This window comes from Ammodytes marinus (assembly GCF_949987685.1).
Source record: "Ammodytes marinus genome assembly, chromosome: 8".
Lineage (NCBI taxonomy): Eukaryota > Metazoa > Chordata > Actinopteri > Uranoscopiformes > Ammodytidae > Ammodytes > Ammodytes marinus.
Genome location: NC_137212.1, coordinates 32,601,611 through 32,617,377, shown reverse-complemented (window position 1 = coordinate 32,617,377; position 15,767 = coordinate 32,601,611). Strand labels below are relative to the sequence as shown.

Genomic DNA, 15,767 nt, shown 5'->3' with positions numbered 1-15,767 from the left:
CATTCGAGCAGCATTAGTAGTCATGAAGGATCTTACTTGTCTGAAATTGTATATACTAAAATTTACAGTCTTTGTTAATTGTTTGATATGTTTTTTAAATGTTAATGTTGGGTCCAAAGTTAGGCCCAAATATCTAAACTCATTAACTAAACTAAGTTCTACACCGTCCAGGTAAACGCCAGACTGTTGAAGACTGGTTGGCTGTTTAGTGAACATCATGCAGACTGTTTTCTTTGCATTTAGTTGGAGACATGAATCTTTGACCCAGCTTTGCACTTGGGTCATGGCTGTTGTTAAAATTTGTGAAACTTCATGAGTATTCCTGCCCTGTGTAAAAACAATTGCATCGTCAGCATACATTTGAATGTTTACATTTCTACACACTTCCGGTAGGTCATTTATATACATAGTGAATAAAATAGGCCCCAAAATACTCCCTTGTGGGACCCCTGTTGGACACTCAAGGTAAGAAGATTTGTTGCCAGAGATGGACACGCATTGTTTTCTAATTGATAAGTAGGATTCAAACCACAGTAATGCTTCCTGGGAAAAATTGTAACAAGTTAATTTTGAGATAAGAACACTATGGTTGACGGTATTAAAAGCCCTCTTAAGGTCCAGGAAAACAGCACCTACACAGGCATTTCAAGTCCTAGTGTGGGGCCCCCTGTTTTTTTTTTTTTTTTTTAATAAATAATGCTTGTGCATGCATGTGCAAGCTCCCCGCGAAAATAAAAACGCCCCCCCCCCCCCTTGAAATCTTACTGGCCACCCCAGTGCCCCTCCCCCCCCCAGTTCAAATGTTATTTTTTATTTTCATTTTATTTTTTTAATTACATTTTTTTCCTGATATGTATCCTAGTTCAGAGATGATATGTTTTTTTTTTCTTTCTTAACTTTTTTTGATAGGTAGTTGCCAAGTTCAACACTCCAATCCACTGATATGAGATCAGTTTGCAATTTTCAATTACTAAATTAATGGTAGGACTGTGGCCACTAGAACTGGTCTCTGGTCAGCAAAGGTCTTGAAAACAGCATAAGTGTGCTTGTGACATGCGTGCCACCCATGCATGTGTATAGGCACGTGTCCCAGCAGATTTTTGAAATCTGAATAAAAAAATTAAAGTTTGTAGTTAGCGAGTGTAACATGTTCTTAGCAAGGGCAGACTTTCATAAATAAAGGTTTATTTTTTTAGCAAGATATTTGGTCAAAAGCTAGTGGTCATCCGTCCCTCTGTGCAGTTGTTAGGCATCTGGCTGCTAGCAAGTTATGTTGTCTTGCTAATTTTACTATTCATCTGAGCTGAAATAAATATTGACTTTTTCCTTTATTATCTTCGCCAGAATGCACCAGAATGCTTAGATTACATGTTAAAAACACAAAAAAATCTTCTGGGGGGGATGCCCCCAGACACCCCTTCAGGTGTTTAGTTTTCTGACAAACATTACAATGATTTGGGCATTTGGGATTATAAATCATCTTTGAATTGGTTGTACAGCATATCACATGCTATTCATTCAGGGGTGCGATGGCCACCCCACTCTAACTCTGTGGCCCACCTTGGCCACCCCCAGTCAAAATTTCCTGGAATCGCCACTGTGTGTACCCGTGTGTACGATGTGGCTCTTTGCAGTAACACAGTAAAAAATGTGGCTCTTTGTCTCTGACTGGTTGGCCACCCCTGCTCTAGAGAGCTGTCCCATCATTTCTGGCTTTCGTATTTTTTCGGGCCACAATACAGATTAGCGCCGCCTGCTGTTGTGGAGAAAAACGTACAGAAAATAAGCAGTCGTCTCGGTGTGTTAAATGGCCGCGACGGAAAGACTGGAGCTTCCTGAAACGGCGACTCCAGTTTTTGGGTAGTCGGAACGTGTCGGACTGGTGTGTCCTGGCCTATAGGCTACTGACGAAAATCACACAACACATTGCATCTATTTGCTAACAATATTTAAGAATTTAGGCTATATTTTGCTGCTCCAACTCAAATTCAGCCCAGCCAGGCGATAGTTAAGTTAAGTTTCAGTTTTGATTTCATCTCCGTGGTATACAGCTGTTTGGACCAGCTGATCGGCTCCCGACAGAGGGAGTCAGTCTGCGTTCCAGTTGTACTAGGAAGTCGGATTTATGGTGCCAGTGATAACTGAACTAAATATAAAATAAAGCTATCTCTTCCTTCCTCTATCTCTCTAGCTCCACTGCACACTCAGTCACTACTATCCATGCTTAAAGGAAGCAGGATTATAACCTCATTTAGCACAATATTTTTTTATATTCTATATTATTTTATTCTTTTTTTTCTTCCCCATCTAATTTTGACGATTTTTAAAAAAAATTGTTGGTTTGTAAGCGCTAAGGGTTTTAAATAAAACCTGTGAACCTTACCTTTTAAATTTATTTTATTTCATGTGTCTATGTGCTACACAGGCTTAGATATTGAGGTTTTGGTAGACGTTGACAATTCATACAATTTTTTTAGAAAACCCTCAGGCATCAAGGACATTCTTAGATTGCCATAGTCATCAATGGGTTAAAGCAATCAAAATCGTCTTGGGCAGTACTAAGCCCCAGAAGCTGCAATGTGTCCTTTGAAATTACTGCAATTTGGTGCCGACCTTGACCCCATTATAACTACTATACTGACCAACCACTTAATGACGAGGGCCGTGTGTGCGTGTGCACTGTGCAACATAATGAGCTGGATACTATCAAACCGTATCAAACACGCGCGCACTTTCTGTTGTCTCCCGTTCTGAGCGGAGCATAAAGGGTAGGCTACACTGGGGAAGAGGAAGGGGAGGAGTTTTACCACAGTATCTGCCATGAGCGGCGTGCAATACTAGTTGTCTAGTCTACTTGTCTATATCCGGTTAGCCAGACTACTTCATACTGACTATATGAAGGCAATAGTGGCAAACGCCGTCAGAAAGAAAATAAGGAAAATAGATTTCACAGTGTGAAATCCAAGTTCCTGTTGGGGAGGTGGATAAAAGAAAGATGTAGTTTGGTGACACAGTTTGTGCCAAAGAGGCATTAAAGCAGCAGCATGTGGAGCGGATACTACTGTCACAAAAATAAATAAGAAGCCATCACACATAAACACTAAAAACCCTTCTGTGCTTTTTATTGTCATTGCACAAAGTCCAACCAAATTTGGGTAGAGGCTCCCAAAAAAAGTGATTTAAAATAAATAAATAAATAAAACAAATTAATAATAGGTAAAAAAAAAAAAAGGGTAGAAACAGTTTTTCTTAGCCTGTTTGTTTTTGCTCTGATTGCTCTGTAGTGCTTTCCAGAGGGCAACAGTTGGAAGGCCCTAACCCTTACCCTTACCCTAACTGTTGGGGGCGGGGAGTGCCTTCCAGGCAGCGCTGCCTTGAAGGCTCCGTTCGGGGCCATATCATAATTTTTATGCATATTTTCCAACTTCAAGCTGTATAAACTTGAGTGCTTATTGGATTTAAGTATACCACGTGATGTGTATTTGCAAAATTTGTGAGGGTGTGGCCTAAGGAGATCAACACTCTATATCAAGGTGTGCATAATTATTAGGCAGCTTCTCTTCCTCAGGCAAAATGGGCCAAAAAACTGATTTAACGGACTATGAAAAGTCAAAAATTGTAAAAAGTATTTTAGAGGAATGCAGCACTCTTGAAAGATATTGGGGCGTGACCACAGAACCATCAAACGTTTTGTTGCAAATAGTCAACAGGGTCGCTAGAAACTTATTGAGAAAAAAAGACGCAAATTAACTGCCAAAGATTTGAGAAGAATCAAACATGATCTACCAGGAACCCATTATCCTCCAGTGCTGCCATATTCCAGAACTGCAACCTACCTGGAGTGCTCAGAAGAACAAGGTTTTCAGTGCTTAGAGACATGGCCAAGGTAAGGAAGGCTGAAACCCGACCACCACTGAACAAAACACACAAGTTGAAACGAAAAGACTGGGCCAAGAAATATCTGAAGACAGATTATTAAAGATGAGCTAGTTGGACCTTTTCGGGTTGAAGATGGCCTCAAAATCAACTCCCAAGCCAGTTTTTAGAAGACACTTTCTTCAAGCAGTGGTACAGGAAAAAGTCTGCATCTTTCAAGAAGACCATGATTTTTATGCAGGACAATGCTACATCGCATGGATCGAAGTACTCAACTGCATGGCTAGCCATCCTTAAAGGCCTACTTCACCGGTTTGAATATGAAGGTGTATTGAATTCTGAGATCCTATGTAGTATAAATGTCCGAAAAAAATTGAAATCGGTTCATCCTAGCCTGAGAAAAGGCAGAAAGAGTGTTTTTTTTAACCCTATATTTCTCTTTCTCGTGACATCACAGAAAGAGAAATATAGGGTTAAAAAAAAACGTACTTTGTAAATATTACTGTGATGTCACAGTAAAAGACATCACAGTAATATTTACAAAGTAAGTTTTTTTTTAACCCTACATTTCTCTTTAGGCTAGGATGAACCGATTTTTTTTTTTTTTTGCACATTTATACTACATAGAATCTCAGAATTCAATACACCTTCATATTCAAACCGGTGAAGTAGGCCTTTAAGGATGAAAAAATAATGCCATGGCCCCATTCCTCACCTGACCTAAACTCTATTGAGAACCTGTGGGCCCTGCTTAAACGGGAGATTTACAGTGAAGGAAATCAGTACACCTCTCGCAACAGTGTCTGGAAGGTTGATCGTCAACAGAAACAAGAAACTGACAAACTCCATAAATGGAAGGCTTGTGACAGTTATTGAAAAGAAGGGTGGCTATATTGGTCACTGATTTTTTTTTTTTTTTTTTACATGTCAGAAATGTTTATTTTAGTGGTGGGCCGATAACGGCGTTAACGTGCTGCGTTAACGCCAGACTCTTATCGGCGATAAAAAAAATATCGCCGTTAATCTCTTATTCCTCTTATTTTAGCGCGGATGTATACCTGGCCGAATTGCACTGTAGTGCACGAGTCAGAACGAGTCCGACTTCGCACCTGTGTACCACATCAAACGTAACGTGCTCACATGGATGCAGCTAGGAAGCCGCCGGGTTTGCTTCAGGGAAAATGTATTTTTAAGAAGCTTCCCAATGGAAACCTCGACAAGACCAAGGTTGTTTGCACCTTGTGCAATGCGGAATTGGTTTACTGTAGGAGTTCTAACAGTCTGTGCTCTCGGAAGCGGCCGGGGCATGCGTGTGTGCAATGGGAGAGCTTTGTGTGGAGAGAAAAAAAAGAGGCAAGGGAAATCGCCAAAGCCAATGCATAGCCTCGACTCATTAAAGGTTGAAAATCACTGAATTACACAACATGTAGGCTAGCCTATGGCTTAAGGCTATGGAAATCATTATGGAAACAATATTTTTTTTTATCAGTGATAGCTCAGCTGATCTCGTTGCTATAGAGACCACGTCCGTCCGCTTTGTTTGACAACTGACAGAGCTGCCAAGTCTCACCCTTTTGGCCGTGAGACACACTCATATCAACCAGCTCACACTCTCACACGCTAGCCTACAACTCAAATTTCTCACGCGGAGAAGTTAATCCCCAAAATAACGATTGTTTTGCGGGACTTTTATTTTGACAGTCTTATATTGAAAAGCTAACAGACATGAGTTCCGTGACATCCTCTTTCTGCACGCGCGTTAACTTGATGCATTAGGTGTGCACCTGCACAGGAGATGAGCCCCTGATCTGATGGCCACCTGGCTTGAGAAACACGTTCTCAAAGACTTACTTTGAGTCATTATTTAGGGAGCACACACATATTATGAATGAATTCAAATGAGCCATTTTAATCTAGATTAATCTAGATTAATTCCAAAATTAATCTAGATTAATCTAGATTAAAAAAATTAATCTATGCCCACCTCTAGTTTTTATTTGTATATTTTGAGTTGTTTTATTATTCTCACTTTAACAGATGAAAATAAACAAGTGAGATGGGAAAATGTTTGTCACTTTTACTTTCTTAAACATTCAGGTTTAGGTTCAGTAACATTTTGGATTGACCGAGAGCACTGTAGTTTTTCAATAATAAAATTAATAATAAAATAAATTAAATAAAAATTGTGCACACAGTGTATATGTAGAACAAGCATATGTTTAAGGAAAGACTCACCCATCAACAGCAGCCCCCCTCAGACTGTCCAGCCCTGCCATCAGCCCCTCATCAGAGCGATAGGAGGAGGGCTGTCCAGGTGAACGATTCAGGGACACACTGCTCTCTGAGGTGTACCTGCACACAGAGAGGACATACTGACCCCAAGCTCAACTCAAGGTAATAATAATAATAATAATAATAATTGATAGGTTTTATATAGCGCTTTATTGCCTAGGCACTCAAAGACGCTTTACAGGGTTCCTGGTTCAATTCGTTCACACACAGTCATACCGGTGGTGGTAAACTACGAGAGTAGCCACAGCTGCCCTGGGGCAGACTGACGGAAGCGTGGCTGCCATTCAGCGCCAACGGACCCTCCGACCAACACCTCAAACATACACATTCACACAAGGCAAGGTTGGTGAAGTGTCTTGCCCAAGGACACAACAACCATGACACAGGTGGCCGGGCGGGGATCAAACTGCCAACCCTTGGATTGTTGGCCAACCCGCTTAACCACCTGAGCCACAGTCCAGTAAAAGTACTTTGTGTCGTTTGATTGCATCAACCTTTATTTATACATACGGCAGGTGACCACTTTAGGAGACACGGGGCCTCAGCTGATAAAGATTACTGTCTGATATCAAATAATTACCGTAATTTTCGGATTATAAGCCGCAACTTTTTCCCCATTTTTCAACCCTGTTATTACACAGCACAGTATATGTTCTGTAGCTACTAGGGATGGGCGTTAGTAATCGAGTACTCCTCGTTTCAAATGAACTCGATTGGTGGATGAGGAAAATAGTTTTTTTTTTTTTTTCTTTTTTTTAGTGTCTGTAGCCTTTAGGCCGGCGGGCCGCCCCTATTTTAAAATGTTATAGGCCTATACGTGTACAAAACGGCACAAAACGGATAAAATAAAGTTTAAAAAAATTTAATATTTTGATTAGGGCTGTCAAAATTAGCGCGTTAACGCAGGGTGATTAATTTCTGGAATTAACGGCGTTATTTTTTAACGAATGCGCAGAATGATCCGCCCCGTACATCCCACCGGCTCTGTACTACAGTCATCTAACGTTGTGGCTGACCCAGGATCAGTAGCTGCGCGCAGCCAAACATAGCAGCACGTTAGCCCGTGCCGTGTTTTAAAGTTTTAAACTGTCACGTCTGTGTCGGGGGCATAGATAGTATATAAAATCAACTGCCGTGGCTGGCAGTTGATGTCGGGAGCAACAGGAGGAGAAACATTGTCCGCTCTGTTCAGAGCCCGCGAGGACACAAACGTCTGCAGTTTTCAGAGGTGTGTGTGATCAGACATCAACATAACTTTAAATGTACATATCCACCTTCTGTCATTTATCTTTCCGTTCATACAACAATATACAGAGAAAATTCGAATTATTCAGGCATATTTCGAATGGTAAAATTAATCGTGATTAATCCACAGAATCCTGTGATTAATCTGAAATTGTAATCGTTTGACAGCCCTAATTTTGATGCAAGTGCAATAAACTGAGCGTCGTGTCAAACAGCAACTGCAAATAACTGCCACCGCAGCGCTGCCTGTGTTCTGCACGGCACCGCGGAGCTGAACACGGTCTCTCCTTTCTCCAAAACATTTTCAGGAATATAACTGTCCAATTATTTCAAAGCAGATGATAAAGTTACGTTCATAAAAAGGGGAGATGACACCTGTTACTCTCAGTTAGTAATGAGTAGACTCCAGGTGAGCATGCAAGGTGCTCTCCGCTTGGAAAGAAAAGTAAAGAAGAAGCAAGGTTTACTTCAGGCACATTCGCTCCGAGCCAACAACAGTTAAGAAGCCTTCAATAGGAAATATGGGGATAAGATTCAAAAACCGACCGGTGTAACGTTCCGTTAATGAGGAATAATTATTCACGGACACGGAGTGAGCATTACGCGGTTGGATATACAACTATCTGCTTTGGTGAGTTATTTATATGTATTTAAATTGTAGGACAATCATTTTATATTATTTGCTGCCCTTCTTATTTTAAATGGTGACTTAGGCAATTTTTTTGTTACAACTACAGCCCATGCTTTTTTTCTCTTTTTTTCTCCCCACCGCTGACCTACTCAATCGGTTTAAATTGTGGCCCGTCTATTTAATTACTTTCAGTGAGGAAAATGTGTTTTAAACTTGTGGAAAAAAATCCTTAATATCATATGGCAACTGTGACTGTTTGACAATAAGCATTGAGCGCTTTATTGCGGTGAACCGTTGTTCTGCAAACAGATACGTTGCGTTCTAAAAATAGAAAAAAGTTTAACGAGGAATCGATTGATCCTCGAGGAATGCAAGCGATCACACGAGTAGCGAAAACACTCGTGCCCATCCCTAGTAGCTACTATTGCACTAAATTGTAACACTTGAATACGTTATGCAAATATGCAACTTGTTTGTTGAAATGTTAATAAATGGGAGGTTCCTCAAGCAGCCATCTCTTTCCCGACAATCCCCTCTGTGCACAAACTCTTACATATGGTAATTAAACATTATAACACCTGCGGCTTATAGTCCAGTGCGGCTTATAGTGCGGAAAATACGGTATAATACATTTTGGTGGTAAAGTTGTGGAGTTATGTGTAATGTTAGGAGCTCCATACCAATGCAGTAATTGTAACTTAAAAGAGCAAAACATATGCAAAAATGTATAAAAGGTTTATCTGAACTACTTTGAACGGTTTGAATACAGAAGAACATCAGAACTCAACAAGACACTTATCCCCATACTGCTTCAGGGGTGCTGAACTATGGCTGACCCTGCACTCTGACCCCCTCTGAAGTGTGGATAACTTGCGAAAAGACACATTTCAATGTGCCTTGTGTAAATTAAGTAATAAAGATAAATTAATTTAACTTTATACTGCAAGGTGAGGAGTTTAGAGACAAGATTTAATCAAACATATGTTGTCATGCAATTTACCTGTTATGATGGAAATCAGCCATGACTTCAATCTCCAGAGGTAGTGTCAGGACGAAAATATCTAATGTTACTGAGAGCTCATTCAAATCCACTGACTGCAAGTTCTCTGCATTCTCCAGGCAGGAAATAATCTCACCTGCAATCACAAAACTGAATTAAGCACTGCAAAATTTCAATATAGGCTTTTTACGGTAATAACGTACTAACACCTTTTCAATATTAAAAATATATACATTTCCTTTAATATAAAAGGAATCCATATCTTAACTAGACTTATGTGTTAAAGGAATAGTTCTACATTTTTAATTTTGGCTTTTTGCCTCACTCCTTGGCTCATGAGGTGAAAGAAACTGTTGCAGAAACTGTGCTTGCATATTGGATTTAGAAATGGGCAAAGGTCCCTCATCCGGGTTATTTCAAACACTGGTAGTCAAGGGGAGCCAGTCAAAATATAAACTTCACAACATCACTAAGGGCTCCTGTGTGCTTGTTGGGACATGTTTAAATACCACATTATGTTGCGCTCTAAATGTTGACACTTTTTGTAATTTTAGAATCAAATAGAAAAAGATGGTGGCGCGTACAGACGCAGTGGCCCGTGGTGCCAACAGCGCGTTTTTTCTACTTTTTCTGACTTTTCTGTTGACTTTTCTCCGCATTTTCCTATGGAAAAACACACTTATAGCCGTCGGTATTTACTGGAAAGGTTTACCAGAAAGGCTGACCGCAACCTTACTGATGAATTATTGACAGATAGACTCAGACCCAAACTACAGGAGACGGCGAAAGCGGTGTGAAAGAAGACAAAAGCCAGGCAAACACGGAGGCTGGCTAAGATGCCATACAGGCCCGCTCTTCCAACTCTCCTCTTGGCAAGCGTAAGGTCTCTGGAAAATAAAATGGATCTTTTAAAGCTGCTGAGGTCTGCGTGCCGCAACGTGATGGAGGGCTGAGTTTATGTGTGTACTGAGATTTGGCTGACCAACAGCATTCCAGACTCAGCCGTTCAGCTTGAGCGGTTCACGTGCCACCGTTCGGACAGAATCCTCGTGAAAAGAGGAAAGAAGAAAGGCAGCGGAGTCTGTGTGTACATCAGTAATGCTTGGTGTTGGGACGTCGTTGTGGTATGCAAACACTGTTCACCGCTGGCAGACTTAATGATCATAAAGTGCTGTCCGTTCTATCAACCCAGAGATAACAGCGACTCTGCTCGTTGCTGCATATTTTAAGAATTGACAATAAAGTGGACTTGACTTGACCCAAATACTGGAAAGAAACAGGGAAGTGCATGTGACGGTCATGTATGTATTTAGTTAGGCATTAAGCTGAAAAGGAAAAATGTTTAACTATTCCTTAAACTTCTGTGTCATTTCTCTCGGGCAAGTGACAATCAAGGCTGTACTCACCCAAGCAGGTGGGCAGTGTCTGTATAGGCATGGAGCCATGGCAGCTCTTTACATTGACAGAGCAAGTAACATGAACAAAGAGTGGTGGCATGTCCAGCTCCAGCGGGGAGTCTCCCTCCAGCACACTAAAGGAGTCCTGGTCATGGTAGACTGTGTTAGAGTCAGACTGGGACTGGCTGCTTCCTGGATGATCCTCATACTCCACCAAGAGATCAGGGTCGCTCTCTGTCATGATGCAGCAGCCTGGCATGCTCTCTACACACAACAACACAAATCAGGCTTTTTATATATCACTAGATGAATAGCACAATTGACTGTAACAATATAAGAATAAGATATAAGAATAAAAAATAAATATGTAAGTAAGTAGGAACATAATTATACAATATGTACAAATGTAAGTACTGGAAATAACTGGAGTACATTAGAAATGTAATATGTACTGACATCATAAGTGTTACACTTTAAGTACTGAAAATAACTATACAGCTATGGGAAAAGAGACCAGTCTGGAATTTTCTTCAATCTTTATCTCTTCATTACTAAATGGAAATGCTTCTACACTGTGTTCCAAATGATTATGCAAATTGGAATTAAGTGTCATAAACATTACATTTTTTGTATTTAATTTTAACTCATGTATTGTGTCTCAGCGCGCTTTCGATCATTGAAATCAATCTCAGACACCTGTGATAATCAGTTTGCTAAGTAAGCCCAATCAAAGGAAATCTACTTAACAAGGACGTTCCACATTATTAAGAAGGCCACATGTTTCAAGCAATATGGGAAATAAAAAGGATTTCTCTGCTGCCGAAAAGCGTCAAATAGTGCAATACCTTGGACAAGGTATGAAAACATTCGATATTTCACGAAAACTTAAGTGTGATCATCATACTGTGAAGAGATTTGTGGCTGATTCAGAGCACAGACGGGTTCGTTCGGATAAAGGTACCGTACTTTCCGCACTATATGCCGCACTGGACAATAGGCCGCAGGTGTTATAATGTTTAATTACCATATGTAAGAGTTCGTGCACAGAGGGGATTGTCGGGAAAGAGATGGCTGCTTGAGGAAGCTCCCATGTATTAACATTTCAACAAACAAGTTGCATATTTGCATAACGTACGTAAGTGTTACCATTTTGTGCAATAGTAGCTACTAGGGATGGGCACGAGTGTTTTCACTACTCGTGTGATCGCTTGCATTCCTCGAGGATCAATCGATTCCTCGTCAAACTTTTTTCTATTTTTAGGACGCAACGCATCTGTCTACAGAACAACGGTTGACCGCAATAAAGCGCTCAATGCTTATGTCAAACAGTCACAGTTGCCATATGATATTAAGGATTTATTTTCCACAAGTTTAAAACACATTTTCCTCACTGAAAGTAATTAAATAAGCGGGCCACAATTTAAACCGATCGAGTAGGTCTGCGGTGGAGAGAGAAAAAAGAGAGAGAAAAAAAGCATGGGCTGTAGTTGGCTAACAATCAAAATAGACATTTAAAATAAGAAGGGCAGCAAATACAATAAAATTATTGTCCTACAATTTAAACACATAGATAGGCTAAATAACTCACCAAAGCAGTAGAAGTAGTATCCAACCGCGTAATGCTCACTCCTGTCCGTGACTAATTACCGCGACTAATTCCTCGTTAACGGAACGTTACACCGGTCGGCTTTTGAATCTCAATCCTATATTCCATAATAAAGGCTTCTTAAATGTCGTTTGCTCGAATGTGCACGAAGTCAGCCTGGCTTCTTGACTTTCCAAGTTTTCCAGCACCGCATTCAGCTCCGCGGTGCTGTGGAGACCACACACTGGCTGCGCTGCACGGAGGTGGCAGTTATTTGCGGTTTCTGTTTGACACAGCGCTTAGTTTATTTAACTTGGATCAAAATATTTAATTTTGTTAAACTTTATATCCGTTTTGTGCCGTTTTGTACACGTATATAACATTTTAAAATAGGGGCGGCCCGCCGGCCGGCCTAAAGGCTACAAACACTAAAAAAAACAAAAAACGATTTTCCTCATCCACCAATCGAGATCATTTGAAACGAGGAGTACTCGAGTACTCGATTACTAACGCCCATCCCCAGTAGCTACAGAACATATACTGTGCTGTGTAATAACAGGGTCGAAAAACGGGGAAAAAGTCGCGGCTTGTAGTCCGAAAAGTACGGTAATATGAGGAAGGTTTCTGCCAGACAAATTCATCAGAATAGGAAAGCAGCTGCTAAAATGCCATCACAAAGCAGCAGACAGGTATTTGAAGCTGCTGGTGCCTCTGGAGTCCCGCGAACCTCAAGGTGTATGATCCAAAAGTTTGCAGTTGTGCATAAACCTATTATTCGGCCACCCCTAAACAGTGATCACAAGCTGAAACAGTTGCAGTGGGCTCAGAAATACATGAAGACTCATCTTCAAACAGTCTTGTTTACTGATGAGTGCCGTGCAACCTTGGATGGTCCGGATGGATTGAGTAGTGGATGGTTGGTGAATGACCACAATGTCCCAATAAGGTTGCGACGTCAGACAGGAGGTGGTAGAGTCATGTTTTGGGCCGGAATCATGGGGAGAGAGCTGGTTGGCTCCTTCAGAGTCCCTGACGGTGTGAAAATGACCTCGGCAAAGTATGTAGAGTTTCTGACTGACCACTTTCTTCCGTGGTACAAAAAGAAGAACAGTGCCTTCCGTAGTAAAATCATCTTCATGCATGACAATGCACCATCTCATGCTGCAAAGAATACCTCCGTGTCATTGGCTGCTATGGGCATAAAAAGGAGATAAACTCATGGTGTGGCCCCCATCTTCCCCTGACCTCAACCCTATTGAGAACCTTTGGAGCATCCTCGAGCAAAACATCTATGACGTTGGGAGGCAGTTCACATCAAAACAGCAGCTATGGGAGGCTATTCTGGCATCTTGCAAAGATATTCAAGCAGAAACTCTCCAAAAACTCACAAGTTCAATGGATGCAAGAATTGTGAAGGTGATATCAAAGAAAGGGTCCTATGTTAACATGTAACTTGGCCTGTTAAGATGTTTTTGATTGAAATAGCTTTTGATTTCACTAAATATGACCTCCACATCCTGCAAATTCAACAAATGACCATTTTTAGTTGTTTACAACCTATAAAATGTTTTGAAACTCTGTTGTGCATAATACTTTGGAACAGTGCATTTGGAGTTTTTATTTTTGAAAAAAATACTTTTATTATTGGGAGGTTTGTGCAATAAAATTTTAAATATACTCTAACGGTTGTTGACTTGAAAATTATACTGACTGTGATTTGCATCGACTATTTAGGATCTCATTTGCATTATAATTTGGAACGCAGTGTAATGACAATATTTTTGGGGGGAATTTGGTAGAAATGTTGTCAGTAGTTTGTAGAATAAATTCAAAATGTTCATTTTACTCAAAAATATGCCTATACATTGTAAAACTAGAGACACTGAACATTTGGAGTGGTCTCTTAATTTTTTCCAGAGCTGTATTATGAGATATGCTATACAGCAGGGGTCTTCAACTAAAATTTAAATGGGTCCAGTTACCAACATTTTCTTCTAGCAAAGGTCCGAACATCCAATAGCGAACCCTTGTCTATCAAATATGATCAACACCACACATTTCCTTATCATTTCAACCACAATTACTTTCAATTTCCAAATAACTTACTTTAAACATGGAAAACAAGAAAGGCAAATAGTAACAAATACATACCAACACAAAACAGTCACTTAATGGTCATAATGCATGTAAAATAAAACAGGGTAATGATCTGTGCTATGGCAAAAATATCACATCACCTTTTTTTATGGCAGGATCACATCATCATGAATTTATCCCGATTCATTTGTTTTTCATACTGTTCAAGATTTAACCTGTTTCAGTAAATTCAGGGGCCACAGTTTTGTTGATAGTCATATGGTAGTCTAATGTTTAGTTCCAGGTTCCTCAACATTATTTTTGTACTGATTTATGAATGATTCAATTCTAAGAATTAAATGGCCTAGGCCTGTAATAGGCTAAACTTTAGTTAAATAAACACACTTCTGCACCTCAAAAACATAGGAAAAAACAGATCATTCAGGTCAAAGAAAGCCTTCCTTTTTAAACAAATTTTAATCTGTGTGCAATTAAACCAACTGGACCTTGAATAGAATGTTGGCATGGTTTACTATCAGACTCTTTCAAACTAAACCTTGTCTGTGAGACAGAACACCGTCCCGCCAGTGAAACACGGTGATGGGGACTGGACTTCCAGTGTGGCATGCTAAGTGATGGCAGCGTAGTGCAGCAGGCTCCTGACCGAATTAACGAAAAGTGTCCGACAAACTCGGATTTATTCTTTTGTAAGGCGATAAAGCTGTAAAAGAATTAACAGACGTACAGAAATGCCCAGAAAAGGAAAAAAACACACAAAAGTAGTGCAAAAATCGACGAAGAGGACGACCAACTGTCACTAGCTAGCAGAAACATGGAGGACGATATGATGCAGGTTTGGCCCACTTTGTTAACATACCCTTTGTAAACATACCAGTTTACAGAGCCTGGGTTGTATATTAACACCAGATTTTCTTCCCAGCACATGAGGATCATGAGGAAATATTCACTGATTTTGACGAAAAAGGGATTTGGACAACAAGTGTTCACCAGAATCACCTGGCTGCACCGTTAGTATCAGTAGGTCAAAAGTCTTCTTATGGGTTACCGGTTAAAGATGAACATCCCTTATGCCTCGTTTCCACCGAGTAGGGTGGGTTGGGTCAGATCGGTTCGGTCCGGTTATTTTGGCTTTCCATTTGCCAAAAGTTGGGTAGCCAGCGCTGTTCGCTCACTGTCTCTGTCTGCTTGCACCGGGCTGTCACAGTGCATTTACCGGCGTAATATGCTCACAAAACGGGGGAATAAATAAAGAAGCGGCTGGTTTGACCAAGCAAAAATGAGAGACCGCTGGCTTGACCACAGTTGTTCCACAGCCCGATAGTTTGACCCATATTCTGGCGGCGCATTATCGCAGTCCAGCCTAAATCTAAGGTTGGCAGTGGAAACACCACCGAGATTCTTAAAACCGAGCTGTCCCACTCTGACCCGACCCGCTCTACTCAGGGGAAACGAGGCATTATTGTCCTCACCGTCTTCTTCTTTTTTAAGACGGGAAAGCCATTGACTACTAGGGGTGGGAATCTCTTGGCACCTCACGATACGATTCCGAGGTCAACGATTCGATTCTCAATGCAATTTTTTTTTACGTACATACCTATGTGTGATTTTCAAAAATATATTTATATACACATCTGAGTTTGCTAC

At 40.6% G+C, this 15,767-nt stretch overlaps 1 protein-coding gene across 1 annotated transcript in view; it reads right to left on the bottom strand.

Moving 5' to 3' along the window:
• szt2 (SZT2 subunit of KICSTOR complex) overlaps positions 1 to 15,767 on the bottom strand; it is a 480,200-nt gene that overhangs the window by 299,788 nt on the left and 164,645 nt on the right. Inside the window, 3 exon segments of the mRNA XM_080032888.1 lie at positions 6,112 to 6,228; positions 9,045 to 9,180; positions 10,451 to 10,705. Of these exon segments, the coding sequence (XP_079889014.1) occupies positions 6,112 to 6,228; positions 9,045 to 9,180; positions 10,451 to 10,705 (508 nt within the window).